At 50.1% G+C, this 14850-nt stretch overlaps 1 protein-coding gene across 1 annotated transcript in view; it reads left to right on the plus strand.

Moving 5' to 3' along the window:
• nbas (NBAS subunit of NRZ tethering complex) overlaps positions 1-14850 on the plus strand; it is a 315206-nt gene that overhangs the window by 237239 nt on the left and 63117 nt on the right. The window contains exons 47-48 of the mRNA XM_064991781.1: positions 12292-12507; positions 13967-14169. Coding sequence (XP_064847853.1) covers positions 12292-12507; positions 13967-14169 — 419 coding nt within the window. The remainder of the gene's footprint in view (positions 1-12291; positions 12508-13966; positions 14170-14850) is intronic.

Below are 14850 nucleotides of genomic sequence, written 5' to 3' on the forward strand. Positions count from 1 at the left end.
GTAGCTGTATTAGTAGGTGTAGCAGTAGGTGTAGCAGTAGCTGTATTAGTAGGTGTAGCAGTAGGTGTAGCAGTAGGTGTAGCAGTAGGTGTAGCAGTAGGTGTAGCAGTAGCTGTATTAGTAGGTTTAGCAGTAGGTGTAGCAGTAGGTGTAGCAGTAGGTGTAGCAGTAGCTGTATTAGTAGGTGTAGCAGTAGGTGTAGCAGTAGTTTTATTAGTAGTTGTAGCAGTAGGTCTAGCAGTAGTTTTATTAGTAGGTGTAGCAGTAGCTGTATTAGTAGGTGTAGCAGTAGTTTTATTTGTAGGTGTAGCAGTAGTTTTATTAGTAGGTGTAGCAGTAGTTGTATTAGTAGTTGTAGCAGTAGTTTTATTAGTAGGTGTAGCAGTAGTTTTATTTGTAGATGTAGCAGTAGTTGTAGCAGTAGCTGTATTAGCAGTTATAGCAGTAGTTTTATTAGTAGGTGTAGCAGTAGTTTTATTAGTAGGTGTAGCAGTAGTTGTCGCAGTAGTTGTATTAGTAGTTATAGCAGTAGTTTTATTAGTAGTTGTAGCAGTAGTCTTATTAGTAGTTGTAGCAGTAGTTTTATTAGTAGTTGTAGCAGTAGTTTTATTAGTAGTTGTAGCAGTAGTTTTATTAGTAGGTGTAGCAGTAGTTTTATTTGTAGTTGTAGCAGTAGCTGTATTAGCAGTTATAGCAGTAGTTTTATTAGTAGGTGTAGCAGTAGTTTTATTAGTAGGTGTAGCAGTAGTTGTCGCAGTAGTTGTATTAGTAGTTATAGCAGTAGTTTTATTAGTAGTTGTAGCAGTAGTCTTATTAGTAGTTGTAGCAGTAGTTTTATTAGTAGTTGTAGCAGTAGTTTTATTAGTAGTTGTAGCAGTAGTTTTATTAGTAGGTGTAGCAGTAGTTTTATTTGTAGATGTAGCAGTAGTTGTAGCAGTAGCTGTATTAGCAGTAGGTGTAGCAGTAGTTTTATTAGTAGGTGTAGCAGTAGTTTTATTAGTAGTTGTAGCAGTAGTTGTATTAGTAGGTGTAGCAGTAGTTTTATTAGTAGTTGTAGCAGTAGTTTTATTTGTAGCAGTAGGTGTAGCTGTAGTTTTATTAGTAGGTGTAGCAGTAGGTGTAGCAGTAGTTTTATTAGTAGGTGTAGCAGTAGTTTTATTAGTAGTTGTAGCAGTAGTTGTATTAGTAGGTGTAGCAGTAGTTTTATTAGTAGGTGTAGCAGTAGTTTTATTAGTAGTTTTATTAGTAGGTGTAGCAGTAGGTGTAGCAGTAGGTGTAGCAGTAGTTTTATTAGTAGTTTTATTAGTAGGTGTAGCAGTAGGTGTAGCAGTAGTTTTATTAGTAGGTGTAGCAGTAGGTGTAGCAGTAGTTTTATTAGTAGTTGTAGCAGTAGTTTTATTAGTATGTGTAGCAGTAGTTTTATTAGTAGTTGTAGCAGTAGGTGTAGCAGTAGTTTTATTAGTAGTTGTAGCAGTAGTTTTATTAGTAGGTGTAGCAGTAGGTGTAGCAGTAGGTGTAGCAGTAGCTGTATTAGTAGGTGTAGCAGTAGGTGTAGCAGTAGCTGTATTAGTAGGTGTAGCAGTAGGTGTAGCAGTAGGTGTAGCAGTAGCTGTATTAGTAGGTGTAGCAGTAGGTGTAGCAGTAGGTGTAGCAGTAGCTGTATTAGTAGGTGTAGCAGTAGGTGTAGCAGTAGTTTTATTAGTAGTTGTAGCAGTAGGTCTAGCAGTAGTTTTATTAGTAGGTGTAGCAGTAGCTGTATTAGTAGGTGTAGCAGTAGTTTTATTTGTTGGTGTAGCAGTAGTTTTATTAGTAGGTGTAGCAGTAGTTGTATTAGTAGTTGTAGCAGTAGGTGTAGCAGTAGGTGTAGCAGTCGTTTTATTAGTAGGTGTAGCAGTAGTTTTATTTGTAGGTGTAGCAGTAGTTTTATTTGTAGGTGTAGCAGTAGTTTTATTTGTAGGTGTAGCAGTAGTTTTATTTGTAGGTGTAGCAGTAGCTGTATTAGTAGGTGTAGCAGTAGTTGTATTAGTAGTTGTAGCAGTAGGTGTAGCAGTAGGTGTAGCAGTAGGTGTAGCAGTAGCTGTATTAGTAGGTGTAGCAGTAGTTTTGTTGTTACTAAGTAATGTTTGTTCAGTTTTATTTGGACACTTTTGAAAACGAGTTTGTGCAGAGATTTCTTCCTGCTAAATGTTATATAGGGAATGGGGTGCGGTAGAGCGCTGATCTAAAGTAGTGCCCTATATAGGGAATAGGGTGCGGTAGAGCGCTGATCTAAAGTAGTGCCCTATATAGGGAATAGGGTGCCGTAGAGCCCTGATCTAAAGTAGTGCATAGGGATTTGGGATGTACAGGGTGTCATTTGGGATGTACAGGGTGTACCAGCCAGTCAGCTACACTCCACTCTGATGTTGTTTACAAATAAATGTCTGCATATTTAAAATGATACAGAAACGTCTGGCAACCGCCATGGCAACCATATCTTGTCCCGTTCTCCTCTTCAACCCCCTCTCTCCCCTCATCTTGTCCCGTTCTCCTCTCCAACCCCCTCTCTCCCCCCATCTTGTCCCGTTCTCCTCTCCAACCCCCTCTCTCCCCCCATCTTGTCCCGTTCTCCTCTCCAACCCCCTCTCTCCCCCATCTTGTCCCGTTCTCCTCTCCAACCCCCTCTCTCCCCCCATCTTGTCCCGTTCTCCTCTCCAACCCCCTCTCTCCCCTCATCTTGTCCCGTTCTCCTCTCCGACCCCCTCTCTCCCCCCATCTTGTCCCGTTCTCCTCTCCGACCCCCTCTCTCCCCCATCTTGTCCCGTTCTCCTCTCCTTGTCCCGTTCTCCTCTCCAACCCCCTCTCTCCCCTCATCTTGTCCCGTTCTCCTCTCCAACCCCCGCTCTCCCCTGCTCTTTCTTTCTCCTCTCCATAATAAACCCCAGGAAGAGTAGCTGCTGCCTTGGCAGGAACTAATGGGGATCCATAATAAACCCCAGGAAGAGTAGCTGCTGCCTTGGCAGGAACTAATGGGGATCCATATTAAACCCCAGGAAGAGTAGCTGCTGCCTTGGCAGGAACTAATGGGGATCCATAATAAACCCCAGGAAGAGTAGCTGCTGCCTTGGCAGGAACTAATGGGGATCCATAATAAACCCCAGGAAGAGTAGCTGCTGCCTTGGCAGGAACTAATGGGGATCCATAATAAACCCCAGGAAGAGTAGCTGCTGCCTTGGCAGGAACTAATGGGGATCCATAATAAACCCCAGGAAGAGTAGCTGCTGCCTTGGCAGGAACTAATGGGGATCCATAATAAACCCCAGGAAGAGTAGCTGCTGCCTTGGCAGGAACTAATGGGGATCCATAATAAACCCCAGGAAGAGTAGCTGCTGCCTTGGCAGGAACTAATGGGGATCCATAATAAACCCCAGGAAGAGTAGCTGCTGCCTTGGCAGGAACTAATGGCGATCCATAATATATCCAAATACAACCCCCTCTCTCCCCTGCTTGCTCTTTCTCCTCTGCCTCTCTCTTCTCTCCTGGTGAGTTGATTGATCCTCCTTTGACTTCAGAGCCATTAAACTCCATCTCCCAGCAGGCACCTCTCACCCACTGAGCTTTTAACCCAGACATTAGCTCTAATCAACACCCTCCCTCTTTACCTCCGATACTCTTTTCTCTCCTCCCTTTCCATCCTCTCTCCTCCCTTTCCATTCCTCTCTCCTCCCTTTCCATCATCTCTCCTCCCTTTCCATCATCTCTCCTCCCTTTCCATCATCTCTCCTCCCTTTCCATTCCTCTCTCCTCCCTTTCCATTCCTCTCTCCTCCCTTTCCATCCTCTCTCCTCCCTTTCCATCCTCTCTCCTCCCTTTCCATCCTCTCTTCTCCCTTTCCATCCTCACTCCTCCCGTTCCATTCCTCTCTCCTCCCTTTCCATCTTCTCTCCTCCCTTTCCATCCTCTCTCCTCCCTTTCCATCCTCTCTCCTCCCTTTCCATCCTCTCTCCTCCCTTTCCATCCTCTCTCCTCCCTTTCCATCCTCTCTTCTCCCTTTCCATCCTCTCTTCTCCCTTTCCATCCTCTCTCCTCCCTTTCCATCCTCTCTTCTCCCTTTCCATCCTCTCTCCTCCCTTTCCATCCTCTCTTCTCCCTTTCCATCCTCACTCCTCCCGTTCCATCCTCTCTCCTCCCTTTCCATCCTCTCTCCTCCCTTTCCATTCATCTCTCCTCCCTTTCCATTCCCTCTCCTCCCTTTCCATGCCTCTCCCTCACCCATATACCAGTGGGAACAGCTGTCTGTCTCCTTGATCTAAATACTAACCTTTCACCCCCCCCCCATATGGTTCGATCCATCCCCCAGGAGGCCATGTGAGAGGTGGGAGGTCGGGGCGAACCACTTCCTCCCCAGGTTTTGTTTTTTAGTAGGGAAATGGGGAGGATTGTAATTTTCCTGGGTGGTAATTGATCACTGAGGCCTTTCAATGGAAGCGTCCTCTCCTCCTCGCTCTTCACCCTGCATCCTCTTCTAAAGGCCCTGGCATGTCCACCATGTCCCTCCTCTTCTAAAGCCCCTGGCATGTCCACCATGTCCCTCCTCTTCTAAAGCCCCTGGCATGTCCACCATGTCCCTCCTCTTCTAAAGCCCCTGGCATGTCCACCATGTCCCTCCTCTTCTAAAGCCCCTGGCATGTCCACCATGTCCCTCCTCTTCTAAAGCCCCTGGCATGTCCACCATGTCCCTCCTCTTCTAAAGCCCCTGGCATGTCCACCATGTCCCTCCTCTTCTAAAGCCCCTGGCATGTCCCTCCTCTTCTAAAGCCCCTGGCATGTCCCTCCTCTTCTAAAGCCCCTGGCATGTCCACCATGTCCCTCCGCTTCTAAAGCCCCTGGCATGTCCACCATGTCCACCATGTCCCTCCGCTTCTAAAGCCCCTGGCATGTCCACCATGTCCCTCCTCTTCTAAAGCCCCTGGCATGTCCACCATGTCCCTCCTCTTCTAAAGCCCCTGGCATGTCCCTCCTCTTCTAAAGCCCCTGGCATGTCCACCATGTCCCTCCTCTTCTAAAGCCCCTGGCATGTCCACCATGTCCCTCCTCTTCTAAAGCCCCTGGCATGTCCCTCCTCTTCTAAAGCCCCTGGCATGTCCACCATGTCCCTCCTCTTCTAAAGCCCCTGGCATGTCCCTCCTCTTCTAAAGCCCCTGGCATGTCCACCATGTCCCTCCTCTTCTAAAGCCCCTGGCATGTCCCTCCTCTTCTAAAGCCCCTGGCATGTCCACCATGTCCCTCCTCTTCTAAAGCCCCTGGCATGTCCCTCCTCTTCTAAAGCCCCTGGCATGTCCACCATGTCCCTCCTCTTCTAAAGCCCCTGGCATGTCCCTCCTCTTCTAAAGCCCCTGGCATGTCCACCATGTCCCTCCTCTTCTAAAGCCCCTGGCATGTCCACCATGTCCCTCCTCTTCTAAAGCCCCTGGCATGTCCACCATGTCCCTCCTCTTCTAAAGCCCCTGGCATGTCCCTCCTCTTCTAAAGCCCCTGGCATGTCCACCATGTCCCTCCTCTTCTAAAGCCCCTGGCATGTCCACCATGTCCCTCCTCTTCTAAAGCCCCTGGCATGTCCACCATGTCCCTCCTCTTCTAAAGCCCCTGGCATGTCCCTCCTCTTCTAAAGCCCCTGGCATGTCCACCATGTCCCTCCTCTTCTAAAGCCCCTGGCATGTCCCTCCTCTTCTAAAGCCCCTGGCATGTCCACCATGTCCCTCCTCTTCTAAAGCCCCTGGCATGTCCCTCCTCTTCTAAAGCCCCTGGCATGTCCACCATGTCCCTCCTCTTCTAAAGCCCCTGGCATGTCCCTCCTCTTCTAAAGCCCCTGGCATGTCCACCATGTCCCTCCTCTTCTAAAGCCCCTGGCATGTCCCTCCTCTTCTAAAGCCCCTGGCATGTCCACCATGTCCCTCCTCTTCTAAAGCCCCTGGCATGTCCCTCCTCTTCTAAAGCCCCTGGCATGTCCACCATGTCCCTCCTCTTCTAAAGCCCCTGGCATGTCCCTCCTCTTCTAAAGCCCCTGGCATGTCCACCATGTCCCTCCTCTTCTAAAGCCCCTGGCATGTCCCTCCTCTTCTAAAGCCCCTGGCATGTCCACCATGTCCCTCCTCTTCTAAAGCCCCTGGCATGTCCACCATGTCCCTCCTCTTCTAAAGCCCCCGGCATGTCCACCATGTCCCTCCTCTTCTAAAGCCCCTGGCATGTCCCTCCTCTTCTAAAGCCCCTGGCATGTCCACCATGTCCCTCCTCTTCTAAAGCCCCTGGCATGTCCACCATGTCCCTCCTCTTCTAAAGCCCCTGGCATGTCCACCATGTCCCTCCTCTTCTAAAGCCCCTGGCATGTCCCTCCTCTTCTAAAGCCCCTGGCATGTCCACCATGTCCCTCCTCTTCTAAAGCCCCTGGCATGTCCCTCCTCTTCTAAAGCCCCTGGCATGTCCACCATGTCCCTCCTCTTCTAAAGCCCCTGGCATGTCCCTCCTCTTCTAAAGCCCCTGGCATGTCCACCATGTCCCTCCTCTTCTAAAGCCCCTGGCATGTCCACCATGTCCCTCCTCTTCTAAAGCCCCTGGCATGTCCACCATGTCCCTCCTCTTCTAAAGCCCCTGGCATGTCCCTCCTCTTCTAAAGCCCCTGGCATGTCCACCATGTCCCTCCTCTTCTAAAGCCCCTGGCATGTCCCTCCTCTTCTAAAGCCCCTGGCATGTCCACCATGTCCCTCCTCTTCTAAAGCCCCTGGCATGTCCACCATGTCCCTCCGCTTCTAAAGCCCCTGGCATGTCCACCATGTCCCTCCGCTTCTAAAGCCCCTGGCATGTCCACCATGTCCCTCCTCTTCTAAAGCCCCTGGCATGTCCCTCCTCTTCTAAAGCCCCTGGCATGTCCACCATGTCCCTCCTCTTCTAAAGCCCCTGGCATGTCCCTCCTCTTCTAAAGCCCCTGGCATGTCCACCATGTCCCTCCTCTTCTAAAGCCCCTGGCATGTCCACCATGTCCCTCCGCTTCTAAAGCCCCTGGCATGTCCACCATGTCTCTCCTCTTCTAAAGCCCCTGGCATGTCCACCATGTCCCTCCTCTTCTAAAGCCCCTGGCATGTCCACCATGTCCCTCCTCTTCTAAAGCCCCTGGCATGTCCCTCCGCTTCTAAAGCCCCTGGCATGTCCACCATGTCCCTCCTCTTCTAAAGCCCCTGGCATGTCCACCATGTCCCTCCTCTTCTAAAGCCCCTGGCATGTCCACCATGTCCCTCCACTTCTAAAGCCCCTGGCATGTCCACCATGTCCCTCCGCTTCTAAAGCCCCTGGCATGTCCACCATGTCCCTCCGCTTCTAAAGCCCCTGGCATGTCCACCATGTCCCTCCGCTTCTAAAGCCCCTGGCATGTCCCTCCTCTTCTAAAGCCCCTGGCATGTCCACCATGTCCCTCCTCTTCTAAAGCCCCTGGCATGTCCACCATGTCCCTCCGCTTCTAAAGCCCCTGGCATGTCCACCATGTCCCTCCTCTTCTAAAGCCCCTGGCATGTCCACCATGTCCCTCCGCTTCTAAAGCCCCTGGCATGTCCACCATGTCCCTCCTCTTCTAAAGCCCCTGGCATGTCCCTCCTCTTCTAAAGCCCCTGGCATGTCCACCATGTCCCTCCTCTTCTAAAGCCCCTGGCATGTCCACCATGTCCCTCCTCTTCTAAAGCCCCTGGCATGTCCCTCCTCTTCTAAAGCCCCTGGCATGTCCCTCCTTTTCTAAAGCCCCTGGCATGTCCACCATGTCCCTCCTCTTCTAAAGCCCCTGGCATGTCCACCATGTCCCTCCTCTTCTAAAGCCCCTGGCATGTCCCTCCTCTTCTAAAGCCCCTGGCATGTCCACCATGTCCCTCCTCTTCTAAAGCCCCTGGCATGTCCACCATGTCCCTCCTCTTCTAAAGCCCCTGGCATGTCCACCATGTCCCTCCTCTTCTAAAGCCCCTGGCATGTCCCTCCTCTTCTAAAGCCCCTGGCATGTCCACCATGTCCCTCCTCTTCTAAAGCCCCTGGCATGTCCCTCCTCTTCTAAAGCCCCTGGCATGTCCACCATGTCCCTCCTCTTCTAAAGCCCCTGGCATGGCCACCATGTCCCTCCTCTTCTAAAGCCCCTGGCATGTCCACCATGTCCCTCCTCTTCTAAAGCCCCTGGCATGTCCCTCCTCTTCTAAAGCCCCTGGCATGTCCACCATGTCCCTCCTCTTCTAAAGCCCCTGGCATGTCCACCATGTCCCTCCTCTTCTAAAGCCCCTGGCATGTCCACCATGTCCCTCCTCTTCTAAAGCCCCTGGCATGTCCACCATGTCCCTCCTCTTCTAAAGCCCCTGGCATGTCCCATGTCCCCTCTTCTAAAGCCCCTGGCATGTCCACCATGTCCCTCCTCTTCTAAAGCCCCTGGCATGTCCCTCCTCTTCTAAAGTCCCTGGCATGTCCACCATGTCCCTCCTCTTCTAAAGCCCCTGGCATGTCCACCATGTCCCTCCTCTTCTAAAGCCCCTGGCATGTCCCTCCTCTTCTAAAGCCCCTGGCATGTCCACCATGTCCCTCCGCTTCTAAAGCCCCTGGCATGTCCACCATGTCCCTCCTCTTCTAAAGCCCCTGGCATGTCCCTCCTCTTCTAAAGCCCCTGGCATGTCCACCATGTCCCTCCTCTTCTAAAGCCCCTGGCATGTCCACCATGTCCCTCCTCTTCTAAAGCCCCTGGCATGTCCACCATGTCCCTCCTCTTCTAAAGCCCCTGGCATGTCCCTCCTCTTCTAAAGCCCCTGGCATGTCCACCATGTCCCTCCTCTTCTAAAGCCCCTGGCATGTCCACCCTGTCCCCCCGTTATTAATCGTCCCCTGACACGCCATTGATTAATGACTATCCACTGTCTCTTTGTCTCTCTGTCGTTCTTTCTTTCACTCTCTCTGAACAGTGAACATTACACTGTTTTTCAAATTAATAAAGACATTTCAAATATCTTATTACGTCTATATACAGTGTTGTAACGATGTGCAAATAGTTTAAGTACAAAAGGGAAAATAAATAAACATAAATATGGGTTGTATTTACAATGGTGTTTGTTCTTCACTGGTTGCCCTTTTCTCGTGGCAACAGGTCACAAATCTTGCTGCTGTGATGGCACACTGTGGAATTTCACCTAGTAGATATGGGAGTTTATCAAAATATCAAATTCTTTGTAGGTCTGTGTAATCTGAGGGAAATATGTGTCTCTAATATGGTCATACATTGGGCAGGAGGTTAGGAAGTGTAGCTCAGTTTCCACCTCATTTTGTGGGCAGTGAGCACATAGCCTGTCTTCTCTTGAGAGCCATGTCTGCCTACGGCGGCCTTTCTCAATAGCAAGGCTATTCTCACTGAGTCTGTACATAGTCAAAGCTTTCCTTAAGATTGGGTCAGTCACAGTGGTCAGGTATTCTGCCACTGTGTACTCTCTGTTTAGGGCCAAATAGCATTCTAGTTTGCTCTGTTGTTTTGTTAATCCTTTCCAATGTGTCAAGTAATTATGTTTTTGTTTTCTCATGATTTGGTTGGTTCTAATTGTGCTGCTGTCCTGGGGCTCTGTGGGGTGTGTTTGTGTTTGTGAACAGAGCCCCAGGACCAGCTTGCTTAGGGGACTCTTCTCCAGGTTCATCTCTCTGTAGGCGATGACTTTGTTGTGGAAGGTTTGGGAATCGCTCCCTTTTTGGTGGTTGTAGAATTTAACGTCTCTGTTCTGGATTTTGATAATTAGTGAGTATCGGCCTAATTCTGCTCTGCCTGCATTATTTGGTGTTCTACGTTGTACACGGAGGATATTTTTGCAGAATTCTGCGTGCAGAGTCTCAATTTGGTGTTTGTCCCATTTTGTGAAGTCTTGGTTGGTGAGCGGACCCCAGACCTCACAACCATAAAGGGCAATGGGCTCTATGACTGATTCAAGTATTTTTAGCCAGATCCTAATTGGTATGTTGAATTTTATGTTCCTTTTGATGGCATAGAAGGCCCTTCTTGCCTTGTCTCTCAGGTCGTTCACAGCTTTGTGGAAGGTACTGATGTTTAGGCAGAGATATGAATAGGTTTTGAAGATCATATATGAATAGGCACCAGATCATCAGCAAACAGTAGACATTTGTCCTAGCTCAGTGTGTTAACCCCTCTCTCTCTCTCTCTCCTGTCCTAGCTCAGTGTGTTAACCCCCCTCTCTCTCTCCTGTCCTAGCTCAGTGTGTTAACCCCTCTCTCTCTCTCCTGTCCTAGCTCAGTGTGTTAACCCCCTCTCTCTCTCTCTCTCTCTCTCTCTCTCTCTCCTGTCCTAGCTCAGTGTGTTAACCCCTCTCTCTCTCTCCTGTCCTAGCTCAGTGTGTTAACCCCTCTCTCTCTCTCTCTCTCTCTCTCCTGTCCTAGCTCAGTGTGTTAACCCCTCTCTCTCTCTCTCTCTCTCTCTCTCTCTCTCTCTCTCCTGTCCTAGCTCAGTGTGTTAACCCCTCTCTCTCTCTCCTGTCCTAGCTCAGTGTGTTAACCCCCTCTCTCTCTCTCTCTCTCTCTCTCTCTCCTGTCCTAGCTCAGTGTTAACCCCTCTCACTCTCCTGTCCTAGCTCAGTGGGTTAACCCCTCTCTCCCTCTCTCTCTCTCTCTCCTGTCCTAGCTCAGTGTGTTAACCCCCTCTCTCTCTCTCTCTCCTGTCCTAGCTCAGTGTGTTAACCCCTCTCTCCCCCCCTCTCTCTCTCTCTCTCTCTCTCTCTCTCTCTCTCTCTCTCTCTCTCTCTCTCCTATCCTAGCTCAGTGTTAGCCCCTCTCTCTCTCCTGTCCTAGCTCAGTGTGTTAGCCCCTCTCTCTCTCTCTCTCTCTCTCTCTCTCTCTCTCCTATCCTAGCTCAGTGTTAGCCCCTCTCTCTCTCCTGTCCTAGCTCAGTGTGTTAACCCCTCTCTCTCTCTCCTGTCCTAGCTCAGTGTGTTAACCCCTCTCTCTCTCTCTCTCCTGTCCTAGCTCAGTGTGTTAACCCCTCTCTCTCTCTCCTGTCCTAGCTCTGTGTGTTAACCCCTCTCTCTCTCCTGCCCTCGCTCAGTGTGTTAACCCCTCTCTCTCTCCTGTCCTAGCTCAGTGTGTTAACCCCCTCTCTCTCCTGTCCTAGCTCAGTGTGTTAACCCCCTCTCTCTCTCCTGTCCTAGCTCAGTGTGTTAACCCCTCTCTCTCTCTCTCCTTTCCTAGCTCAGTGTGTTAACCCCTCTCTCTCTCCTGTCCTAGCTCAGTGTGTTAACCCCTCTCTCTCTCTCTATCCTGTCCTAGCTCAATGTGTTAACCCCCCTCTCTCTCCTGTCCTAGCTCAATGTGTTAACCCCCCCTCTCTCTCTCCTGTCCTAGCTCAGTGTGTTAACCCCTCTCTCTCTCTCTATCCTGTCCTAGCTCAATGTGTTAACCCCCCTCTCTCTCCTGTCCTAGCTCAATGTGTTAACCCCTCTCTCTCTCTCTCTCTCTCTCTCTCTCTCTCTCTCTCTCTCTCTCTCTCCTGTCCTAGCTCAGTGTGTTAACCCCTCTCTCTCTCTCTCCTGTCCTAGCTCAGTGTGTTAACCCCTCTCTCTCTCTCTCTCTCTCTCTCTCTCTCCTGTCCTAGCTCAGTGTGTTAACCCCTCTCTCTCTCTCTCTCTCTCTCTCTCCTGTCCTAGCTCAGTGTTAACCCCCCTCTCTCTCTTCTGTCCTAGCTCAGTGTGTTAACCCCTCTCTCTCTCTCTCTCTCTCTCTCTCTCTCTCTCTCTCTCTCTCTCTCTCCCCCCCCCCTCTCTCTCTCTCTCTCTCTCTCTCTCTCTCTCTCTCTCTCTCTCTCTCTCTCTCTCTCCTGTCCTAGCTCAGTGGGTTAACCCCTCTCTCTCTCTCCTGTCCTAGCTCAGTGTGTTAACCCCTCTCTCCCTCTCTCTCTCTCTCTCTCTCTCTCTCTCTCTCTCTCTCTCTCTCTCCTGTCCTAGCTCAGTGTGTTAACCCCTCTCTCTCTCTCTCTCTCTCTCTCTCTCTCTCTCTCCTGTCCTAGCTCAGTGTGTTAACCCCTCTCTCTCTCTCCTGTCCTAGCTCAGTGTGTTAACCCCTCTCTCTCTCTCTCTCTCTCTCTCCTGTCCTAGCTCAGTGTGTTAACCCCTCTCTCTCTCTCTCTCCTGTCCTAGCTCAGTGTGTTAACCTCTCTCTCTCTCTCTCTCTCTCTCTCTCTCTCTCTCTCTCTCTCTCTCTCTCCCTCCTGTCCTAGCTCAGTGTTAACCCCTCTCCCTCTCTCTGCTGTCCTAGCTCAGTGTGAGTGTGCGGGTGGAGGTGATGAAGAGGGGGATGAAGGCTCTGCGGCAGCTCAGAGAGAAGAGTAGAAAAAGGGGCGTAGACGAGCCGGAGTCAGACCGAAGCCACACCTCCAGCTTTGACCACGCCCTCTCCCACCTGCAGCAGTCCTTGGCTCACCTGGACACGCTAGGCCACTCCTTCATCCTGTCACTCAAAGATAGCAACCAGGTAACTCCTCCCCTTCCTGTGACTCATGACTGAGTCATCCAGGTATTTCTGTAATGATAAATAGAACTGATCAGTTGTCAAACCCCGAGTCAACGTGAAGTTATCCATTCGAGCTAAAGCCTAGGCATTACTCTGGGAGCTTACACAACTCTCCCTCACTCTGGTACACTAAAACTACATCATATATGATTATGTCTGTCTGTCAGCTGAGAGTTTGTGTTGAGCTGTGAGGGCTACAGAGACCAGTGATATTAAAGCTGTTTCATGTTGATGTTTAAAATGAGAGAGCCTTATGGCACTGAAGCTGTCAACTCTACACACTGGAATGAACACACACAGAAACAGGCACATCCCTACTCTCTGTCTCTCTCTCTCCCCTTACTCTCTCTCTGTCTCTCTCTCTCTCCTACTCTCTCTCCCCTTACTCTCTCTCTTTCTCTCTCTCTCTCCTACTCTCTCTCTTTCTCTCTCTCTCTCCTACTCTCTCTCTCTCTCCCTCTCTCTCTCCTACTCTCTGTCTCTCCTACTCTCTCTCTCTCCTACTCTCTGTCTCTCTCTCTCTTCCCTACTCTCTCTCTGTCTCTCTCTCTTCCCTACTCTCTCTCTTTCTCTATCTCTCCTACTCTCTCTCTGTCTCTCTCTCCTACTCTCTCTCTCCTACTCTCTCTCTTTCTCTCTCTCTTCCCTACTCTCTCTCTGTCTCTCTCTCTCTTCCCTACTCTCTCTCTGTCTCTCTCTCTTCCCTACTCTCTCTCTGTCTCTCTCTCTTCCCTACTCTCTCTCTCTCCTACTCTCTGTCTCTCTCTCTTCCCTACTCTCTCTGTCTCTCTCTCTTCCCTACTCTCTCTCTGTCTCTCTCTCTTCCCTACTCTCTCTCTCTCCCCTACTCTCTCTCTCCCCTACTCTCTCTCCCCTACTCTCTCTCTCCCCTACTCTCTCTCTCTCCCCTACTCTCTCTCCCCTACTCTCTCTCTCCCCTATTCTCTCTCTCTCCCCTACTCTCTCTCTCCCCTACTCTCTCTCTCTCCTGCTCTCTCTCTCCTACTCTCGCTCTCTCTCTCCTACTCTCGCTCTCTCCTACTCTCTTTCTCTCTCCCCTACTCTCTCTCTCCCCTACTCTCTCTCTCCCCTACTCCCTCTCTCTCCCCTACTCTCTCTCTCTCCCCTACTCTCTCTCTCTCCCCTACTCTCTCTCTCTCCCCTACTCTCTCTCTCTCCCCTACTCTCTCTCTCTCCCCTACTCTCTCTCTCTCCCCTACTCTCTCTCTCTCCCCTACTCTCTCTCTCTCCCCTACTCTCTCTCTCTCCCCTACTCTCTCTCTCCCCTACTCTCTCTCGCCCCTATTCTCTCTCTCTCCCCTACTCTCTCTCTCTCCTGCTCTCTCTCTCCTACTCTCGCTCTCTCCTACTCTCGTTCTTTCTCTCCCCTACTCTCTCTCTCCCCTACTCTCTCTCTCAGGAACGGTTGCAGAGCTACAGTCGTACCTATGATCTCTCCCGTTCTGAACGGTCCAAAGTCCAGGCCTTGGCTGTCACCATGGCGACAGACGGACAGCCACTGGAGCAAATCGGAGAGCTGCTGGGCATCGCTGTGGGCAACCTGGACCTGTCAATCAAAACCGTTCTGCAGGTGGCCGTGGAGAATGTAGTCTCTGCCCTCAGGTATAAACTCCTCCTTTTACCTCATCTGTCTCTCTCTCTCTCTCTCTCTCTCTGTCTCTCTCTGTCTCTCTATCTCTCTCTCTCTCTCTCTTTCTCTCTCTTCTCTCTCTCTTCTCTCTCTCTCTCTCTCTCTCTCTCTCTCTCTCTCGCTCTCTGTCTCTCTCTCGCTCTCTGTCTCTCTCTCTCTCTCTTTCTCTCTCTGTCTCTCTCTCTCTCTCTCTCTCTGTCTCTGTCTCTCTCTCTCTTTCTCTGTCTCTCTGTCTCTCTCTCTCTTTCTCTGTCTCTCTGTCTCTCTCTCTCTCTGTCTCTCTCTCTCTCTGTCTCTCTGTCTCTCTCTCTCTCTCTCTCTCTCTTTCTTCCTCTCTCTCTCTCTCTCCCTCTCTCTCTCTCTCTCTCTCGCTCTCTCTTTCTTCCTCTCTGTATATGGTCTAGTGTTTAGGATAGTCTGGTGTATATAGTCCAGTGTTTAGAATAGTCTGGTGTGTATAGTCTAGTGTATAGTCTGGTGTGTATAGTCTGGTGTATAGTCTGGTGTGTATAGTCTGGTGTTTAGGATAGTCTGGTGTTTAGGATAGTCTGGTGTATATAGTCTGGTGTATATAGTCTGGTGTGTATAGTCTGGTGTATATAGTCTGGTGTATATAGTCTGGTGTGTATAGTCTGGTGTATATAGTCTGGTGT

The sequence above is a fragment of the Oncorhynchus masou genome, chromosome 16 (genome assembly GCF_036934945.1).
Source record: "Oncorhynchus masou masou isolate Uvic2021 chromosome 16, UVic_Omas_1.1, whole genome shotgun sequence".
In the NCBI taxonomy this organism is placed as follows: Eukaryota; Metazoa; Chordata; class Actinopteri; order Salmoniformes; family Salmonidae; genus Oncorhynchus; species Oncorhynchus masou.